Source organism: Typopeltis vanoorti, chromosome 21, assembly GCF_054136105.1.
Source record: "Typopeltis vanoorti isolate ZY-2024b chromosome 21, IOZ_Tvanoo_1.0, whole genome shotgun sequence".
NCBI classification, from domain to species: Eukaryota; Metazoa; Arthropoda; class Arachnida; order Uropygi; family Thelyphonidae; genus Typopeltis; species Typopeltis vanoorti.
The window spans coordinates 78688979-78711906 of record NC_143569.1 but is presented as its reverse complement, the minus strand read 5'-3'; the positions used below and the strand labels follow the sequence as shown (position 1 = coordinate 78711906).

General features: G+C 35.4%; 1 protein-coding gene across 3 annotated transcripts in view; it reads left to right on the top strand.

Annotated features, from left to right (window-relative positions):
• The window catches only part of LOC150095019 (protein deacetylase HDAC6-like), a 694680-nt gene that overhangs the window by 399800 nt on the left and 271952 nt on the right, over positions 1-22928 (top strand). For all 3 annotated transcript variants that reach the window (XM_090411706.1, XM_090411707.1, XM_090411705.1), the window contains exons 18-20: positions 7824-7911; positions 15085-15125; positions 22641-22737. In XM_090411706.1, coding sequence (XP_090267832.1) covers positions 7824-7911; positions 15085-15125; positions 22641-22737 — 226 coding nt within the window. The remainder of the gene's footprint in view (positions 1-7823; positions 7912-15084; positions 15126-22640; positions 22738-22928) is intronic.

Sequence of the window (22928 nt, the reverse complement as noted above, 5' to 3'; positions counted from 1 at the left end):
CATCATTCTTTCTTCTAATGGCCACATGTCAAAAAAAAATTCCCTGCGATTTATTTTAGCATCATTTGCAAACTACTGCTCTTTTGCTACCCTTACTTAGTGAGTCACCTTTCTTGCTAGCTCCTTGTACTCCTCATGTAACTGATTATCTCCACTCATCTTGTGCTGCCTTTCACCATTGCCATTTTCTTCCAGATTGTATGCTTCATCTCTTTAATCATCCATTTTACACCTACCTTATTTAATATCCTGACCTTTGGAATACACTCAGTCTTTGCTTCAGCCAGATAATTCCTGAGTAGACACCAAGTAGCATTGATTTCCTCTCTATGGAATTCCTCATTTCATGATATTACTGCACGCTTCCTCCTGCATTTGCCATAATCACCTGCCTTATAGTTACACATATAACTCTTTTTCACAAAAATCCTGATATGGCTGGCCACCACCTAAGTGATCACTTCATGGTTACTTTCATCAACTGGAGGATGATTTGACACTTCATTTACAACAATATCTTCTGATGAGATTATTGAAATCCAAGACCCTCAATCTACGTGTATCCTCTGTTATGTACTGTTTAAGGTAGTTATTTCTTAAAAACTCAAGAAATTCATTCTTGTTGGTTCCTGAAGCCATCTCTTCATTCCAGTCCGTATTACCATAATTGATATCAACTATAATGATCAACCTTTTCTTATTAGCCAGAACAATTTTGTCTAAACATTTCCTTCTCACTGTCTTTCACATTATCTTATCCACCTTCACTTTACACCATACTGCCTCAAAACCACTGTTAGTATTTGTTCCTTGCATCTCCACCCTAGATGGGCACAACTCCTCTGCTATCATCAATAACACTCCTCCCTTTTTGCTTTGTCTGTCTTTGTGAAAGACTACACATCTCTACTAACTGCACTGTCAGAATGTCATCCTCGTTCAACTGTTATAAGTGTCTCACTTATATCGCAAATTTTTGGGCTGATGAACTCTATCAATGCTACAATTTCATTCACCTTTGTTTTGAATACTTCTAGCATTTATAAACATACACACTAACTCATTTCTGTTTCTATGATAAGTCCCACTAATCCTACTTCTTGGACATGACTCCTCTGCACTCTCCACTGTCCATTCCTGTCTATCACCACTGATACTACACCACTCTCAAGACCTAAATATCACTCCCACATCCTAGACTGTCTTAATCCTTTCTTGCACACTCACACATCTACTCCTGAAACCATCATTTACACAGTGTTCCTCTGTCCACCCTGACCTCCCCTGTTTTCCTGTGTTCCTTTTCTCTTATTCTCTTCACTTGCACCACTCACCTCTCTCCTTGCCTACAAGGAGAGGTGAGTTGCTTTCACAGGTCTTATATTCACTTCAGTCATTATCTCTTGCAGCAACAGTTTCTCTAACTGACTCACATCAAATCCATTCAAATGTATCTCATCTCTTTTTTACAGCTCTGTCTGCCCCTCGAACTCATCCCACACACTCACAAAATGAACTTCTTTCTCCTCACACAACTCTGCTAACATACCATTCATAATCTTCACTCACCTTCTCAACTCATCATTATCATACCTGGGCAACACACTGACTACTTTAACTACCAAACTGTTATCTTTTACTCTCCTTAACAGCCTCATGACATCCCTCCTTACATTCTTCCTGTTTCCAAAGGATATTTGTGAATGTCATTGATTCATAACACTGCAGAAAGATAAGTGATATTTTCAAATTTATGCTAATTAATTTCATTTATTTGTTTTATGAGTGTGCTAGATAGATTGAGTTATTTAGACTTAAGCAAAATGTGTCTATATCCTTAAACTATATATTGTTGGTATAGTATGGTACCTATGTGTAGCAGAGCAATGTCAACCAAAGACATCTTTGTTGGATGAACGAAATTTGCATGATTTTGTCTAATGCAGAATTTGTGAGATGTATTTCTTGGAAAAGTTGAAAGATTATCGGAAGAATAGTGAAACTGGTGAATTGGGCTGAAACCAGTGGTGCTTAAGGATCAAAGCTGTAAAACTTTGGCATATGACAAGATGCCAAGAGATAAACTATTCAAAACGCTACAGTTATATGGTGTTAATGGGGTATTATATCAAGCAATACTTCGTCTTTATTTGAGTTGTAAGTCAGCAGTTAGAATTGAAGGAAGTACAGGAAGATGGTTTAATGTTAAATCTGGTGTGAGATAAGGATGTTCATTATCCCCTCTGTTATTCATTATCTATATGGATCACATTAAACTTTATTTTATATTAAACTTTAGTTTAATATAAACCAAAATCAGCACTTGACTTTTCGACCTTTATATCAAGGTCATCTTCTGAAGCATATACACTATATACAGAGAAACAAGCTGCACTACAATCTACATGCTTTGCTAAAGTTACTGACCAATTGTTATAACAACAACAATTATTGGTCTGACCTCTGGTGAAAAAAAAAAAAAAAAAAAAACTTTTACTACATCAATGCTAGAGTCCTATTATTATCTATTGGTTATAAATTACATTGGGCTGGAGAGCAACTTGTTTATATATATATATTAAAAACGTGATTATACATATAGATTTAAACCAATTGGTATAGAATAGTTTCAGATTCTAGCTGAAGGTTGTTTGCTTAAAGTATGCTAGATACTAAGTATTATGTAGGCTGAATATGTGCCTGTATAGGTATGTTGATGAAAACATCATCAACGTATCTAAGCCACACTGTAGGTTTTATAGTGAAGGAATTAAGAACACTTTGCTCAAAAGCTTCTATATAAAAGTTAGCAATTGGAGGGGGATAGTGGTGAGCCCATGGCCATACCTTCTTTTTGTAGGTAAAATTTATTTTGACACGCGAAGTAACCGGAATGTAGTACGTGGACAAAGATAGCCGTAATGTTGGGCATAAATTTGTTCCGTAGGAGAAGAATTGTGCCATTGATTGGGACATTTGTGAAAAGGGCAGAAATGTCAAAACTGACTAATAAATCATCTTTGCCGAGTGTTTTGTTTATAAAGTGTTGTGTATTCCTTATATAGGAGGGGGAATGACCTACCAACTCCTTGAGTGTTGACGCTAATTTCTTGGCTAGGTGATAATTAGGGCTATCTATTCCTTCAACTGTCGGCCAAAGCGGAATGTTTTGTTTGTGTACTTTAGGAAGACAATATATTCTGGGAGAACAGGCGTAATGGGGTATAAGTTTTTTAACCGTGTCTGAAGTGACGGACCTAAGTAATTTCTCAGTTTTTTCTTTATTCTGTTAGTTGGGTTTTAGTTTACAAGCTGGTAGGTGCTGTTATCGGAGACTAGTTGATTCATCTGATGGATCGATGTTGACCTGTCAAGGACGACAGTGGCATTAGCTTTGTCTGATTTTGTTATAATTATGTTTTGATTAGCTTTCCATGACTTGATTGCTACTAGTTCTGTTTTTGTAAGATTGCTATGCAAGATTTTCTTATTATTCAGAACATTGCTGGTTTCTGATTGGATTTTATCGGCTTTATTAATGGGATGAAACCTAATGCCTCTTTCTATGTGGTATATAAAATCCAATTTATTAACAGAGGTCAGGCCAATAATTGTTGTAACAATTGGTCAGTAACTTTAGCAAAGCAAGTAGATTGTAGTGCAGCTTATTTCTCTGTATATAGTGTATATGCTCCAGAAGATGACCTTGATATGAAGGTCGAACCATCGATGTTGATTTTGGTTTATATTAAACTAAAGTTTTACTCAAACATGGTAGTTGTCTCCATAATTTTCCAAAATGTATTCTGATCACTGTGTAAGCCTGAAAGTAATGATATTAAACATGATATCAAAATTGGAGTTGTTAATATCAGCTCTTTGCTTTATGCAGATGATGTCATACTTCTAAATAAATCTGCTACAAGTCTGCAAGATTCCCTGACTAAATTGAATAACTGTTGTAATAGATATGGTATGAAGGTCAGCAGTAAAAAGACAGTGAAAATAGGCAGAATTGTTGAAAATGTGAACTGCATTGTGAACGGAGAACCTGTGGAGCAAGTAAAACATTTCAGCTACTTAGGCACGATTTTTAGTGAAGATGGTAAAGTAAATGTGGAAACAGACAACAGAATCAACAAAGCTGGTATGGTAGGAATTCAGTTGAATTTATTCAATTGAATAAATTCATATGGAATAAGAGAGAAATTAGTCGGAACACTAAATTAGCTGTATACAAGACAGTGTTCAAACCTGATTTAACTTATGGATCTGAGAGCTGGGTCAGAAGTAAAACACTTGACCAAAAACTAAAGACCGCAGATATGAGAGTGCTGAAAAAGATTAGAGGCATGAACAGATGGCATCAATGGCAATATTGTATTAAAAACGAGGATATTAGGAAAGAACTTGACATTGTCAGCATCCAGGAATGTGTTAGCAGAGCTAATCTCAGGTGGTATGGTCACTTAAACAGAATGGGCGAGGAAAGATTAGCAAAACAAGTGTTCTCTGCCAGGTTGGCAGGAATACAACCCAGAGGAAGCCCAAGATATAGGTGGATTGATACGGTACAAAGTGCCTTAGACGATAGAAATATAAGATCTGATAATGTTGGGGTCTTGACAACTAACAGACTGATTTGGAGGAAATTTGCAGATGGGAAGTTAGTAATGATGTAAATTTTTCATGTAGTACTGTCATATTCTGTACACCACTTGAGGGTACATGGTAGGAATTTGATGACGATGATGATAGTGTAACTGGTGAGAGATGTGTAATACATGTTTTTTGGAGTGAGTGCAGAGAGAGAGAGAGAGAGAGAGAATTATGTGATAGTACCGTAGAGTATCGATAGAAGACCAGAAAATGTAAATATTTATATAAATGTAAATTGGTCTGTTTCATAAAGGAGGTGATTAGAGTTAAGCTTTGAATTATAGGCCAAGCTTCTTGTCTGGAGGTGTGGGCAAGTTGTTGGATAGCTAGTGAGGACAAGGATCCAGAACTGGGTGAACAGCAGTAGGATTCCCTTTAATGGACAGCATGGGTTTTTCCTGAAGGAAGATCACATTTTGGCAATCTGCATACTATTATAACAAAGTGACGATTACATTGGACAAGGGAATCTGCATATACAGTAGTATATTTAGATTTTGCAAAGGCTTTTGATAACCAAATGACAAATTAGTAGTTGATTCCTTCACTTTAAAACCTTCAGTGTGGCTTAGATACGTTGACTATGTTTTTGTCAACATATCTATACAGGCACATATTCAGCCTAGCATACATTAGGACTTTAAGCAAACAACCTTCAAACACACAAACTATTGTTTTAATACTGACCATTTACAAACATCTTACATTATAGCCTACCAGTTTCGCTAGCAAACTGTCTAGCTTTTTCAAGGCGTTTAAGAAAAACATAAAAACTAGTAAATGCATATTGAAATTAACATAAAAATGCTGTAAACAAACTAGTAGCTAAGGTTACACATTCGTGTGACAGAGACTGAAAGGACTTATTGTTCTTATTCATTATCACGCGTGTTTTGACATTGGAAATGGCAGATGATGCAAAGTGGGGGAGAGTTACGAGAAGTAGAGCAGATCTTGTAAATTTGCAAGAGGACCTAAATAGACTGTCTGAATGGGCAAGTGTGTGGAATGCAGTTTATTGTTGAAAAGTGTAAGATTTTAAAATTTGTAAAGACAAGATGGGATGCAGAGTATAGGATTGGTAGGGATATTTTTGAGGAGGTGGAGTAGATGAAGGATTTGGTTGTTATAGTGGATAGAGACTTGAAATTTAGTGGTCATTTTGCTAAAATTGTGATGACGTCACAGCAATTTATGGGAATGATGCAGAGAACATTGACTCAGAAGTAAAGATATTTTAATTCCATTGTACAAGACTTCCATCAGGTCACATATGGATTACTGTGCACTGATTTGGTCAACAGGTTTTCAAACGGATGGGGAGATGTTGGAGAGGGTTCAGAGACAATTGACTAAGTTGGTTTCTGGTCTCTGGAATGTGGAATATAAAGTCAGATTGAGAGAATGCAAATTACAGAACCTAGTGGATAGAAGGAAGAGGAAAGAGAGACATGATCGAGATGTATAAGTTGGTAAGGGCTAATTATTTGATTAACATGGATGACATATGACATTTTTCATAGAATATCTGAACACTGGGAGAGAACACGAAGCCATCCCTGGAAGCTGTTTAAGGCAGGTGTGAGGAGTAGATTTTTTGCTTGGAGAGTGATGGCTGATTGGAATGCATTGCCTGAGAGTGTTGTGAGCGCAGGGAGAGTGAATGCATTTAAGTTGATGTACGGTGAACTGCATGTGAGAGTGGGGCATAGGCGTAGCTAGAGGGGATGTTTGGCCACGGGCAGCACTTTGAATCTTTTTGAACTTTTGCAGTTAATTCTAAAATACAGTCTCGAACACATTTCCAAATATTGTAATACTACTGCGAATTTTCTTCACAATTGCTTTAAGTGTTGCTAGTTGTGAGAGGAATTTTTCTAAATTAAAATTAATTGAAAATTACCTACATTACTATGAAATAGACTTCACCAATGTCATCAATGATTTTGCTAACAGAAAATCAAGAAAAATAACATTTTACAATGTTGAAATTAAAGTTTTACTTCAAAAATAAACATAGTGTTTTAATTTATTTCCCTATACGTCATTTTGACTTTTTGTAGTATTTTTGGTGTGTATTGAGAGGGGCGGCAAGCTCAGGGACCGCCCCGGGCAGCAAAAGCTTTAGCTACACCACTGGAGTAGGACTTCCCACGATTAGTCTCTTGATTCCTTGGAGGTCCGTCGATGATGATAATAATAATAAATCCTCGAACCCAGCTTCAATGTTTCCCAAATCTTGGGAAGTTTAGCACAACCATGTTTATTTACGTTAGACTGATTTTTAAAATCTACTGCTGATTTAAAGAAAAACGTCTTTCAAATTTTTACTTGCTGCATTGAAGCATGATGGTTTTTTCTTTTTTTTTTCTCCAATTTGATTCTGTGCAAGGTATCCATGGGATGGTCAGCTGGACCAGAATGACCATGATTGTGGTGCTGGATGTATTTCTTGTATTTTCCAAAGATGTCGGCAAATCTCCCATTTTGTCCATAATATGACAAGTTGCAAGAACAAAGAACCTTGTAAGCATAAACACCCAGAGAAAGAGAGTGGATCTTTAGGAAAATGGATAAAGACCATCAGTTGCAAATGAAGTTTGGAAGCAGTGCAAAGATTATATGTCTTTAAAGTTCTGGCTATTTTTTTCTGAAATGCCTGGATATAGGAAAAAAATAATAGCATTAGTATGACCTGTATGTTAAGAGGGATGTAAGGTGATGGGAAGAACAACTATGTGTTTTAAAATATTTTTGGCATTGTAGCCATTCCTGTTAATTTTGATAAAGTAACAATTTCTTGTCATTTAACTTATATCCAAAACCTAGAAATTGTAATAAGGTTTTTCTCAGTTCAGAATTATGCGGTCTTTATACCAGAATTCTTAAGTTCGACATCTACAGAAACCTCTGAAGTGCATTAGGTCAATTAGTTTAAAAAAATCATAGAAAACAAGTAACATCTTAATGATTTTGAACAATCCTTTTATTCTGTACAGTCTTTGCTTTAACCACAACACAACTAGAAAATGCAGTGAATTTATTTATAAGTTTTGTTCTTTAACATATGCTTATATTATAAGTAAAGAATATGAAAACTCTGTTGTATTTCATTCATTTATAAAACTTCATTAAATATGATAAATATTGACTGTTGTTGATAGGTGGCATCCAGAAAAGCCTAACAGGATACTTTTGGCATATGCAAAATTACAAGAACAAGGTTTAGTTGATAGGTGTCATATTTTAGAGGTAAGTGTCATTGCAAAATTGATTACCAGCTCGACATTAAAAAAAAAAATTAATAATATTTTTTCCTTCTAATTTTCAGTATTTTTAATTAATCTCAAATATTATTTAGCCAGATTCTGTTAATTATTCATTCATTCTTTCTGTTCTTCATTGCTTAATGGTATATACAGATGAGAGAGAGATCAGAAATAGAAATAAATTTGATGATTTTTTTTTTTTTTTTTTAGTCAGACTAAATATCAGGGTGGTTAGTTGCTATTTTAATAGATTTTGAAAATTTGTAAAATTTGTCATTATTCATTTCTGATGTGTACACTCATAGCATATACTTAATTCATATTACATTATCACTAGCTGTATTAGTAGTTTTTTTGTGTGTGTGTGTGTGTGTGTGTGTGTGTGTGTGTGTGTGTGTGTGTGTGTGTGTGTGTGTGTGTGTGTGTGTGTGTGTGTGTCCCTTTACCTCATAAAATTTTCAGAGCAGTTATCAGAATTTAGAGAATGATAGATACAGTAAGTTAATGCAGCAGGATTGTAACAAGGATGATTGAAGATTTGTCATTTCCTGATAATCTGTCAGATTTGAAAATTGTGTAGCTTGCTTCTTGTGGCAGAAAAAAATCATACAGAATGTAGTTCAAAAAGTTGAGATGGACAGTAGTAGCCGAGGTCTCCACATGAGGTTTTGTTAAAAATAACAGGTCAGGTTTAGATGGCTGTAATGCAGCACACATTGTTTATACTGAAATTAAGACCATAATTGTTGGTGAGGTGAATGTCTATTTTTTTTAAATAGATTTTTGTTAATTTTTTTAGGTGCTTTTTTTTGTTTTTGTTTATATCTACAGAGTTATTGAAATTCTTTATGATGCTTTTCATGATTGATTTGTGTAGGGACATGTAGTGTTGATGAGGTGAAAGATTCACTGCCAAGCCTCCCATAGAAAGACAGTCTCCATTTCATTGCATAGCCTTAACATTTCCTCCTTGCATACTACTATGCTTGGGTTCCCTCCAGGCACAACCTGGCAGAGTAAATTATAGATGATTGATTATTCACTAGGTCATTGGAAAGCCTTCCTTATGTATTACCATCAGGTTTGGTCTGGTGTATACTCTAGTGACTGGCCTGCAGAACCAGTTTATTGCTGTACCTTGAAATGGGGAATGTTATTTTGTTATTTTGGCATACATGATCTGCAGCCTACGCTACATGTAAGAAGAAGAAGAAAGAGTACATGATGCAGCAGCTGGTCACTTTTGCACGATAATGCACCATCTCATTGTTCGAACATTGTGAGACAGTTTTTGAGCAAAAACCAAGTTTGTGTGTTGGATCACTCACCGTATTCACCTGATTTAGTACCCTGTGACTTCTTTCTCTTCCCCTGACTTCATTTGCCGATGAAAGGAAAGCGATAAGACACCATTGAAAACATTCAAGCGGCAGTAACCACGACCCTCAACAGTATCCCAAAAACTGATATAAAAAACTCATTTAACGAATTAATTGACCGTGCCAAACATTGTGTTGAAGCTGAGAGAGAGAGTATATTGATTGAAATATATGATTTGAATAATTATAATTGGCCTGTGTTTTATTTTCTATCAGAAGTTCGGTTTCTTTTTGGACAGAGCGTGTACTTCCTTCAATTCCAACGGCTGACTTACAACTCAAATAAAGACTAAGTATTGCTTGATATAATGCTCTGCTGACACCAAACAATTCTAGTTTTTGAATAGCTTCTCTCTTGTCACCTTGTCATATGCCTTTTCTAGATCAACAAAACTTAAATACAGATCTTTGTTATATTCCCATGATTTCTCATATATAACAAAGTGAAGTGAAGTGAAGATCTGATCCTGACAGCCTCTATTTGGTCTGAATCCAGCTTGTTCGTCACTAAGCTTCTCTTCCACAATCTTTCAAGTAGTATACTTGCAGGAACACTCAGTAGAGAAATACCTCTGAAATTCTCGCATTCAGTTTTATTTCCCTTTTTATATATGGGTACTATGAGAGCTCTACTCTAATCATCTGGAATTCGTCCCTCTGTCCAGACCTTCTGAACTATGCAGTGCAGTCACTGTAAGACTTATACCTCCTTACTTGAGCATTTCTTCAAATATCATCTACTCCTGCTGCCTTTCCACATTTCAGGCTTTTGATGGCTGTTTCTACTTCAAGTATGGATATATATTCCTGATAGCATGCCTTTTGAGTGTTTTTTTTTAACTACTGTGCTGTCACTGATTGTTTCGTTTAGCAATTTTTCAAAGTAATTACTCTGTACATCAAGGATATCTTTTTCACCAGTTTTCATGTCACCTTTATTATCTAATTCCTTTTACAGCACTCTTTAATCCATTTCTGAGCTTTTTCAAAAGCTCAGAAAAGCCCAGAATATCTTGATATTTATTTTCTATGTTCTTACAAAAGTCTTTCCATGACTTTTGTTTAGCTAGTTATACACAGTGTTTAACTTTCTTACATTTGTCTCTGTATTTCTCTAAGAGACCAAGCTCTGACTTATTTTCCAGGAACTTCTGATATGCTTTTTTCTTTTCCTTCACTGCCTCTTTTAACTTACTGTGTCCTCCACCATCAGACAACCTCACCACCTGCCTCTCTGGCTGAATCAGTTAATGGTTTCTTCAGGATTTGCCACTGAACCTCCAAGGTTTTTTTCCTGTTCTCAAACTCATTTTTTCTTGAATGATATTTGTGTATTTTAGTCTACAGTTCACATCTGAGAGCTGCTCAACTTTTATTTGCTTTAAAACCTACATGTTCTTCTTTTTTGAATATGAAATTCAATTTTATCCTGCTCAAGACTGAATGGTGATCACTTCCAATTTCAAATCCTCTGCATAGTCTAGTGTCCTGCACCAGTGAGAAAACATCACTTATCAACAATAGCATAGTCAATAAGACTTTTCTTATTCCTTGCGTCTTCTCTCCATATGAATTTGTGCAGATTTTTATGTTGGAACATTGTGTTAGTAATAACCACTCCATGTCCTGAGCAGAAATCCAGCATATATTTTGCCATTATTATTAGCTTTGCTTTTTTCTCCAAATTTTCCCAAAATATTTTGTATGTCTGACAATCATTTCCTATTCTGCTATTTAGATCCCCAACAAGGACCAACATTTCCTTTTTCATTGTGTCAGTTGCTTTTTCTAAAGCCTCAAAAAATTCCTCCACTTCTACCTTAGTAGAAACTTCTGTGGGACCATAGGCACAAATAAGTCTCATTGTCCAATTCCCCATTCTGATATTTGCCCACATCACTCTACTTGATATTGCTTGCCATTTTAAGAAGAGTAGCCTCATATTTTGAGTTCAGTACTACAGTTGCACCTTCTTTTCTCTGATTGTTATTGCCTGAATATAACATGTTGTATTTATTGCTGAGAAAAATCTCGCCAGATTTTGCCTTTTTTGTTTCACTCACCCCTATTATGTCGATCTAGTACTTATCCAATTCCTCAGCTAGCTTCATTTCTTTGCCATTCAGGTTTCTTATGTTGATAGTACCGATCTTGAACTCTGAAACAAAATATATAAGTATATATAATATAATAATAAATTATATTATACAAAAACTGTGTTATACATTTTGTACAAATTAAATTGCAATACTTTTCTGGAAGAGTTACAAATTCCCAAAGGACATAGTAAGTAATTAATGTACAGTGCTTACAAAATACTATGCGGAGAGACATTTCAGTTTGGAATATGTCCGCCTCGAAATGTGATATAGCTTTCACAGTGTTGTACCATGCTTAACACCAATCTGTCTCCAGAAGCATCTCTTCTGCTCGTGTATGATGTGTTCAGCATCATTGGCGACTTGTGGTTTGAAATCATGGGGGGGGGGGGGTGCTGCAACTTTCGAAATATACATACGCACTGTAAGTACAATAAAATCCGTATACAGTGTATATGTGTTTGGATAAAATATCAAAATTATGGTAAAAATTTTAAAAAAATTAAACGTTAGAAAATATTGTTTATTATCGATAAAATTATACAGTTTGGTATAATTCAAAATTCTTAAAAATAAAATATATTCTTCTTGTTTTGTTTCATTAAATATTATTGGTTATTATCAATAAAATTATACAGTTTAGTATAATTCAAAATTACTTAAAAATAAAATCCATTCCTTTAATTGTAATTAAAGGAATGGATTTACAATTTTTGGACATTACAATTAAATCATTTAATTGTAATGTCCAAATATTTAAAGAGACAAAGTAAACACGATAAGCACTACGAACACTCTACTACTGGCACAAACTGCATATAAACAACAGTAGAACTGCACGACAGACAGTGCCTCATTAAGCTAATAGCTCGCATCTCACTATGATGTGCATATGCTTGCACGCATAGCAATATGACACTGTGCTAAACACAGTGCTGCTAGCGTCCTTCACCCTCCTAAGTGCTACAAGATGGATTTTTATTATTTTTTATATAAAATAAGAGAATTATATAGGATTGTTGATGATAAAATTAAATATTACAAGCAAATATAAATAAATTAATAATATATTTATATATCGAGAAAAATTGGGGAGTGCTGCAGTTCCGCAGTGCCTATGCACGAACTGCCCCTGTTCAGCATTGTCATCTATAAAACAAATTCTTTGCCTACAGCACCATGGAACAGTTGAACATGATATTGAAGAATTTCATTGCAATATCGTTCAACATCACTTTTTCCAGCATTTGTAGCTCAGTGCATTATCTATCTTTTTCAAGAACATTCTCATGATGGTAAGCAGTACCACTTTCATGTCAGATCAAGTGTCATCTAGAATCGTAGGAAAGATTAAACAACTCTCATCTGAAAAGAATACATAAGCCCATTGGTGTCTTGTCCAATTTTTATAGATACAACACCACTGAAAAAATGCTCTACGATGAGCTGTGGATAAATGTACATAAACTTACAGGCCTTTGGGCATACAGGCCTACTTGTTGCAGATGTCTTGGCACAGTTTGTCATGATATCTGCATACCTTTTCTTGAATGGAGCTGACTTGCCATGGTGCGTCAATTACGTTTTGCTGTTATAACCAAAAATCTGTCTTTGTGCTCCATGGTAGAACAAGAGCCACCTCTTAGCAAATGCCTGGAACACATTTCATTGTTTGAAATGTCGCCCAGAGCCTGGATGCAATGCTATGTGAGATTCCAAACTCTCTGGCAATATCTAATTTTGTGACTTTCAAGCTTTCCAATAATTCTTTCCCATGTGAAATCATCTAGATGATGTCTTTGAGATATCACAAGATATCATGCAACTTTATTCCTTCACAAAAAAGTGCTTCCTACAAATACAATTCACGTAGCGCAGCATTTTGCCTTTTATCCTGTTGAGTGCTACCACATGACCTTTTCTGCACAATTCAAAAGTTTGAATGTAAATCCACTTTCTACTTGAAATCATCAGGTATACAAATTGCCACAAGCTGATTTGTCTGGATTTGCAGTTGTAATCTTCAGAAATAGAGTTTGTCCTTAGGTTTTAGATACCAGTGTATTAATGCAGTATTATGACTTCCCAGCATGGTGGAAAGTAACTGACATAATAATGCAATCTTTCCAAAACTATTGCTCAGTCTGCCTGCCTTCCTGCTTAGAAAAATAGCTGAGAGGTTATACTAATGAGACATGAAAAGGCACAAAGTAATTAAATCATGTCCCCAGTGAGCAATTTGAATACCTGAGAACCATTCTATTTAACAAGTCGTGAAGCATGTCAGTGTAGGGTATAACTGAGAAGGTGCAATCTTCATGAATGTTGCCAAAGCATTTGAAAGAATATGACACAATGATCTTCTTTTGAAACTCATAGAGGCCAAATTCCCACCTGGACTAATGGTCAAACTCACAAAAATCTACCTTGGGGATCACAAACTCAGAGTAAGCTGCTGGGAATCAGGTCATCTGAATTCAGTCCACAACAGACAGGCATCTCTCAGAGTTTCTGCTATTACTCTGATGTTTGCCATTTATGTGGCTGATACCCCCCCCCCCCGTACAATTGCCAATATGGTGGCCCTATATGAAGATGAATTGCAATAATTGTTCATCCACTCTGACCTAGGCAGCAATTGAAAAATGCAAAATGCTATGTTGGAACTAAAACAATGGTAAATTAAATCAATGCAGAGAAGAGCGCCGGAGTGCTATTCATAAGATGTATATCCCTGGCAATGAAATAGTCATGTTTGATACCTCCATTCCATGGCAACTAGTAGCCAAATACATAGGGCTACAACTAGATAAAGAGCTTCACTTCATGATGCATGTCAATCATGTCTGCTCCAAAGCTAATAAGGCAATTGGACAGCCAGACCTATTACTTTTCCAATGTAGCCAGCTAAGCATGGAACTTAAACTGCTATACAAGCTGCAAACCAGACCAATCCTGATGATGGCTCATCTGCTTGGAGTTATATGGCAAACTCAAATATGAAACTACAGATAGATTATACTAGTATTAGTACTGTGGCTAAGCTAAATTTTGGTGGTAAATCATGCATTTTAAATCACAGCCCTGTTGGTTGATGATCAGGTATTTTATCCATTTTGGCCAACCAGGCCAGCTACTATTATTATTTTATTGTTTTTTTATTATTTATATTAGTATATTATTATTTTTTATTATTTGTGATTATGAAATATTATACAGCTTTGATGGTTTATCACAACAAAGTACTTTACATTACCATTATGATCATCAATTACTCATACACCTAATTTTAAATAAATAGTTGCAAGAAACTGCTAAATATCTAGAAGATTGTTATAATTATTATGTCTACATAATAATTATATATATATATATAATTTTTTTCATGTGTAACCATGATTTAATTCTTAATGTCTGCAACACATTTCCTTAAAATGTCTAGTTACTAATCCAAGATGTAATCAGAACACCAGGACTTGAGCTTGAATATTTCATGTCTTAATTGTACCTTTGTGATCATCACATTCATTTGATTGCCCTAACCTCAAAATTGTCTCAGTAATCAGAGGTAAAAATATTGGTGATTGAATACTTCTTTTTACCTTTTGTGTATAAGCTATTAAACCATTAAGAGAGTAGTTGAAGAATTAATATCATGTACTTGCTTTTTTTTCATAGCCAAGATATGCTACAGAAGAAGAGCTGTCATTAGTGCATAGGTAAGTTTTCTTTTCAGACATAAAGTTGTACTTAATTATGTTTAGAATATAATGTAGACTCTTCTCCTACACAGATGTCGCTACAAATTTGAACGTTTATTTAAAGAAAGTGTAGAGGCCTTACTTTAACGTCCTAACTTGAATCGTAATGACTGTATATCTATATCAAAAATCTGGGAAAGTTTAATCAGGATAACACATTAATTTTTTTTTTATCAGTATAATGTTATTTAAGATCATTATATGAATTTCTGAATTAATATCTTTAATTATGTTTTTAAAAAAATATTTACTCTTCTAATTCTTAGCGATATGACATCATGTTCTATGTATGAATGATCAATTGTTCGTATTCCACTTTGTTTTTTAAAACTATTCCTATTTAGCCACTGAAGATGGTCTGTAATATTCAGACCGAAATATTTGGCAAATTAAACATTATTCTTATGCTAATGTGTATATATTTCTAGCTTGGATTAACTCTAAGATTTCCTTGAGTGGGACATTCGTGAATAAGGAGGAGACATCAAAACTGACCATTATGTCAGTATGTTGGAGTGTAAGGTTTTCTGTGCTGGCTTTGAAGTGGGCTGAGTTTTTTATGTGTGATTGTGTTGCCAGTAGAGTGTGTGAGCGCTTTGGCCAAATGTTTAGCTAATTTGTATGCAGGGGAATCAATGCCATTCACTATGGCAGTGTTTCTCAAACTTCAGATATCCGCAGACCCCTTCTTAAATTTTCATTATTGCTAAGTACCCTTAATTAATTAATTAAAAATTAATTAATTAAAAAATAAATAAAATAATTAATTAATTAAAACAAATAAATAAATTGATTAAAACATAAATTAATTAAAATTAATAAATTAATTTAAAATATTAAAAAATTAAATATTTATTTTATTTGAATTTATATGTTCATGTAAACAAAAAATATGATTTATTTTTAATAGAACAAACTTTATAAAGATACTATAAAGTTTTACTTACTTGAAATAATTTATTATCAATGAGAGGAGTGAAATTGCTTATGGTGAGATAAAATTTCAGCAAAATTTGGCTCTATAGTTGTTAATTTCAATCTCAGATGCAGTTCGACATCTATAATGCGATTCCTCTTCTTCATCTTAATATCTACAAGGGCCGAAAATTCAGCTCTGCACATATATGAACTTGGAAATAGAAAAATTAACCTTAGAGCTTTATCTGTTAATTCAGGAAATTCATTCTGTATTTGTAGCCAAAATGATGATAACGTAATCTCGCTGTATTTATTTTTTAGGAAACCATCAGAAGCTAGTTCTAAAAGTTGTTGTTCTTCTATTGACAATAGACCCTTTGGCGTAAATTTGTTTTTATTGAAAGGGTATCTTATCCACTCAATATTAATGTCCAATTCAGGGAAATACTTTTCTAGATTCATTTGTAAGCTTTTTAAATGCTGCATGATAGTAATTTTCACATCATCATCAATTTATTCATTTGAACTTGCGAGCAATTCATGAAGCGATGGAAACGCGTCAAATTCTTCATTACCATCCCGCTTTTGCCATAACTTCATTTTTGCCAACGTGGCGTTCGCTTTATCTTGGACATGAAATATAGAAATTTCCTTGCTTTGTAAAGATAAATTAAGACTATTTAATACAGTAAATATATCTGCCAGGTATGCTAATTGACTGAGCCATTTCCAATTATGTAAATGCTTTTTCAATTCAAACTTTTCATCAAGAAAAATTTTTAGTTCATTCCGAAGTTCAAAAAAACGAGTAAGGACTTTTCCATGAGAAAGCCAACGAACATCGGTATGGAAAAGAAGTTGTGTATAGTTGCTTCCCATTTCTTTGCAAAGTTGAGAGAAAAGTCTGGCGTTTAGAGGACGGCCTTTAATATAATTTTTACAGCTTCATCAAGAACTTTTCTTAGGTCTGTAGACATCATATGTGTAGCCGAAGCCTTCCTGTGTATGCAGCAGTGTGTCGACTTTGCATTTGGTGCAACAGCTTCAATCCTTGAAACAAGCCCTTTTTTAGATCCGCCCATGGATTTCGCTCCGTCCATGCTTATTCCAACACAACTTTTTGAATCAAGCTTGTTTTGATGCATAAAGGTATTTATACTGTTGAATATTTCTTCTCCTGTTGTATGTTCTGGCAAGGGTTGGCAATATAAAAGGTCGTCATGAATTTTTTTAAATTTTTTTCGTACCTAATGAACACTAGAAGATTTGCAAAATTTGTAATGTTGGTGGATTCATCTACCTGCAACGCATAATAACGACTCTTACGTATATCGGATAACAATGTTTGTTTTATATTTTCAGCCATTTGAGTGATTCTTCGATGAACGGTACTATTTGAAAGGCAAATCCGATCAAAAGATCTTTTTGCATTATCTCCGATCATAATTTCTGCTATTATTTTTGCTGCAGGCTTGACCAAAGTTTCACCAATTGTTTCCGCTGCACCACTTTTTGCTATTAATAGCGACACGTGATATGAAGCTTCTAAAGCCTTCATGTTTTCACCTCCTGACACGATCGACATCACTTTTTGAGATTCTTTTAAATTTTTTAGTTTATTTTGAAAAACTTCGACAGGTTTGTCCTTGCATTCATTATGTTTTGATTCAAAATGGCGATTTAAATTACATGGTTTCATGCTTTCATTTTTTAAAGTTTCACTGCAAATTACACATAATGGAATAGGTTCCTCTTCATTTCCCATCCATGAAAATCCACATTTCAAGTAATTTATATCGTACTTACAAAGTTTTCTCATTTTCTTCCTAGTTAGTTTTTTAGAGATGTCAGACGACACAAACTTATCAATTTCAGTTTGATCCAGATGCAATATCAACATTTTCTTGTTGCTGACAGTTACTTGTATCTACTATGTTCCTCTCTTTTGCACATTTTAAAAATCCAGTCTTTAACCAGTGATCCATATTTAAGAATTTGAAAGCAAAAAAAAATTACCGTATTTAACGAATAGATGTTGAAGGAACAGACATTCCTTCAACAAATGGCTAGTGAAAGCAGAACTTGAAACAGACAGCAAGGGTAGGCCAGTAGAGATAAAGCAGTTATGAAGACGTTCATATGATTGGTGCGGTATTAACAAAAGATCGCGCTACTAATTGACAAAGGCAGGCCGATAGTTCAGTTGAAATGCTAATTCTATTCAACCGAATTCCTTATATAATATCTGAAACACATTCACTTAAACAAAACCATATGTTGCCGGTGCACCATATGGTTTTGATTGTCTACTATACAGCATTTTATGTGGGAGGGGTCATGCGATTCATTAGTTAGTAGTGCCGTTTTTATCTCAGTTGTTTCTAATTGCACTGTTTGTTGAGAAACATATTACACAGCCTGCAAATGTCTCTGTACCTTATTCATTGATACAATAGGAACATTTTACGATCTCAAACTTAAATTTTATTCCATGTGTTAATGATGATTGCCATGTGTTAATGACGATTGCCGAAAATTGCCACGGACCCCCTGAAGACCTTTTGCAGACCCCCCGGGAGCCCACGTACCACACTTTGAGAAACACTGCACTATGGGATGTAATAGCACATTTTCTTTATGTATTTTTGGGAGTCCATATATAAGGGGGAGGGATATAGAGTTAAACGGTTTTAATTTGTTAGTAACTTCTACAGGCCAAGAAATGACCTTCTTAAGGAGCCTATGCAGTTTTCTAATTTGTGAGTTGGTGGGATTGTATTCAGTAGGGAGGTAAGTAGCTCAATCTAATAATAGAGCATTAAGCTTACTTGTATAGTCTGTTTGGTTGATAACCACAGCATTTCCTGCAGAGCTTTATATTCACTATTGGATATGTTGGTTTTTAGTGGTCTTGCTTTGGTGAGAACACAAGCTACACCCAGTCTAATATTGTTGGCGATGTGGTTTGGAAGATAGCAGATCCCGCGTTCAATATGGATCATTATATCCTTGGCCGGTATTTTTCTGGGAGCAATGGCAAAGTTGTGGCCACATGAAAGAGCAACAAGTGCTGCAGACTTCAGTTTAACTGAAGAAAGGTTGACTACAGTGTTGGTTGGAAGTTTTGGTTCGTAGGTCGAGTTCTTTGTTAATTTCTCAAATTCTTTATCTGCAGCAGTGCACGGGATGTCATATAAAATTGACCAAAGCTTGTGATTTAGCGTGCAAGAAAGCTCTTCTTCATGCACCCAAATAGCTTTGTTTGCGTCAGCTAGGAGAATGTGCGTGGCGGCAAATTGTTTCCGCAGCAGAGCATACCTGGTGTGGTTATAAATACTGAGAGCCTTTTGTGAAAAGAAACGGTGCTTAAATTTCACACAATTTTGGATTACCTGATTATCCTGCAGCATTTTAGGAAGGTCAGATGATTCAGTTGTCTTGATAACTTCAGCTTCATTTTACCGTAATGGCAGGCCTTGCATGGGATGGAAAAAATTACCAAAATCTTAAAAAAACATGACTTAGCCTCTTATTACAGACCATATAGAAAATTGGTATCATTTATCTGCTCCACTAAAGACCAACCACTTCCCCTAGACCTACCTAGTGTATACCAGGTCCCTTGCAACTGTAAGCTCTCCTACTTTGGCCAAACAGGCAGGACAACGAATATCAAATTTCAGAACACAAGGACTACATCCGTTTTCACCAGTATAGCCATTCTGGTCTTGCAGACCATGCTCTGGATACATGCCACAGAATACGGTGAAAGAAAGCCACAATAATACGCCATAGCAAGTTCAAGTTTGAAAGACTTTTCAGCCTCAGCCCTAAGAAACATGCCAAACCTCAACAAATTTGGTTGCATGAGACTGCCCCAAATTTGGGAGACGTACATCAGGAGACCTTCAGCCCAATGGCCAAGAATACCTACATAGCCCGCTATGGGGCACCATCAGTACTTTTAGGAGAAACAATAGCTTCCTTGCTTCTTCGTCATTTATTGTATGTAGTGCCTGCATGCACGTGTCTTTATTTTAAGTTCCTTTGAAGATGGCAACGTGACGTTGCCGAAATATTGGAAATAAATATTAAAGTTTAATTTAATTTATATTCTAGTGTATGTTGTAAATTCCTTGAGTTAGTTAATAATCATGTATAATCAACGTATAAGCCTTTCTACGAGTATTCAAAATGCTACAGTTATATGGTGTAAATGAACCATTATATCTGACAATGCATTTGACTTGAGTTGTAAATCAGAATTGAATGGAGTACAAGAAGATGGTTTAATGAAAAATCAGCTGTAAGGCTAGGATCTGTTCTCTTATTTGTCCTCAGTATGGATATCATATTATATTGGCTCTAAACCTGGTATCAAAATTGGAGCTGTTTCGCCTAACTCTTTAAGGTGATGGTCTTGAACTATTTAGACAGCATCTGCATAAACTAAAGAGCTAAGCTGAATAGTTGCAATTTTGATATCAAGTGCCACTAATAACGCAATATCCATATAGAGGACAAATAAGAGCAGATCTTGTTGACACCTGATTTTTTATGAAACCATCTTCCTTTACCTCCTTTAATTCTAGATTCTAGTCAAAGGATTCTTTGACTAGATTGAATAACTTCTATAACAATAATTGCTGAAGTATTAATATCAGTAATAAAACAATATAAAGACTATGAAAATAGGTAGGAGAATGGAAAACCTGTAGAAGTAAAATATTTCAGCTAGTGAAAAGGCACAGTTTTTATTGAAGATGGAAATGGACAACAGAATTAGCAAAGCTGGTATAACTTTGACTTTAAATTTTTCAGGAAATGACAACATATACTAAAATATTAATTAAAAAACTTTAATCAATACCATCCAATATATCAGCAATGTTACATTGCCATCTTCTGGGAACATAAAACTATAATACGTGCACACAGACACTAACAACGAGTAAATGAGGCTGAAGAAGGCAACTGGCATTGGTCCTAGAGTCCTAAAGATGCCTGCCCTAGCAGGCTCAATCAGGTTGTCTTGGCTGTTGGGCCGATGTTCGAAGGATGTAAGCTTTCCAGATTTGGGGTAGTCTCATTCACCCAAATTTGTTAAGGTTTGGGAAGTTGTTTAGAACTGAGGCTGATTCCAGGAACAATCTTTCATATTTATATTTACTATGGTGTAGTAAAGTGGCTTTCTTCCAGCATATTCTGTGGTGAGTATCTAGTGCATGGTCTGCAAGTCCTGAGTAGCTGTATTGGTGAAACCTGTAGTCTTTGTGTTCAGATATCCTGATATTAGCTGTCCTGCCTGTTTGGCCATAGTAGGACAGTTTACAGCTGCAAGGGACCTGGCATACACCAGGTAGGTCTAGGGAAAGTGGCTGGTCTTTGGTGGAGCAGATAAGGGATGCCAATTTCTTATGTGCTTTGTAATAGGTAGTCAGGTCATATATTTTTAGGATTTTTGTGAGCTTTTCAGACGTGCCCCAGATATAAGGAATGGTGATAGATTTAGTATAATCTCTGTTAAGAAGGGAGGGAGGGGGGGGAGGTTGTGGTTAACTGGTTTTAATATTTTCTGGATTGTTTGGAGGGTTGTAGCCATTTGCTAAGAAGGTGTTAAGTATATGGTTAAGTTCTGTAGGTAGGGCATTGTTGTCTGAACAGATTAATTTTGTCTTATATAGGTTTTTTTTAATCCCATATTGTTGTGAGGGGGGGGAATGTTGGTGAATGTATCTACCTGTATGGGTTGGTTTTCTGTAAACCAGCAATCACACCACCACCCTCACAACAATATGGGATTGTAAAAACCCTGTATAACAGGGCAAATTAATCTGTTACCCCATGATGGCCGGGATAAGAATAGCACTGCTGTAGCCCATGTATGTTGTAAGAGGCAACTAAAATGGGATGCAGAGTTTCGAGAGTTTTGCTCTCTTAGGTTTCTTCCGGAATTTTGCTCCTGATAAGTGGGGGGGGGGGCTTAGATTTCGGGAGGATTTGCCCTGAGCGAGCATTTTGAGTCTCTGGCGAGGGTGTTTTCCGGCGTAGCCTGTGTGGGGCCTTGTTGGTGGATGCCTTTTCCTGGAATATGAGTGGCTCTGCTCGGTGGTAAGGTGAGCCTGTCACTAAGTGGGCGGACCAATGCTGAGTTGGACGATCTTTCGGCCACTATGGAGTAGTCTAGGGATCAGTCTAATTTTTAAACAGGACTTTACTTAAAAATTGCCTGGTCTGATGAGAACCAACAGTTCAAAACAGCTCTCAGGTCAGTGAAACCTAATGAGTGCACTAATAAAAGATGACCTTATGGGCATTTAGGCAGTTCATATATATCCAAGGCAGTTCCTATGTTGAAGGTTTATTCTCATAAAATCTATGGTAAAATTCTTTATTTTTCTTTTATTTGGCTATATAATGATGGATGTGCAAATCCTCATTACATATTGGAAGCACATACATTTGGAAATTGGCATGTATATTGGTTAATGAAATGTAAATAATAATTCTTAGTCTTTAACATTAGCTTAATTTTTATTATTTTTTAAACTATAGTCCAGACTATATTGCTAAAATGAAAAATACAGAAACTATGAAAGCCCGAGACGTTGCTAAGATGGAGAAAGATTACCAGTCAGTGTACTTATGTGAGGTAAGGAGTTTTTAAAATGTAATTAAGATGAATTAGACAAATGATGAGTTCACATACAGAATTCATATCATGTAACAAAGAAAAAATCTTTTTAATAAGCTGTTATACCATACAGTGGTGCTTGGTTTTCCAAGCACCACTCGGTAGCAAGATATTGCTTCCATAAACTATGCCTACCTGTAAGGGTTTAA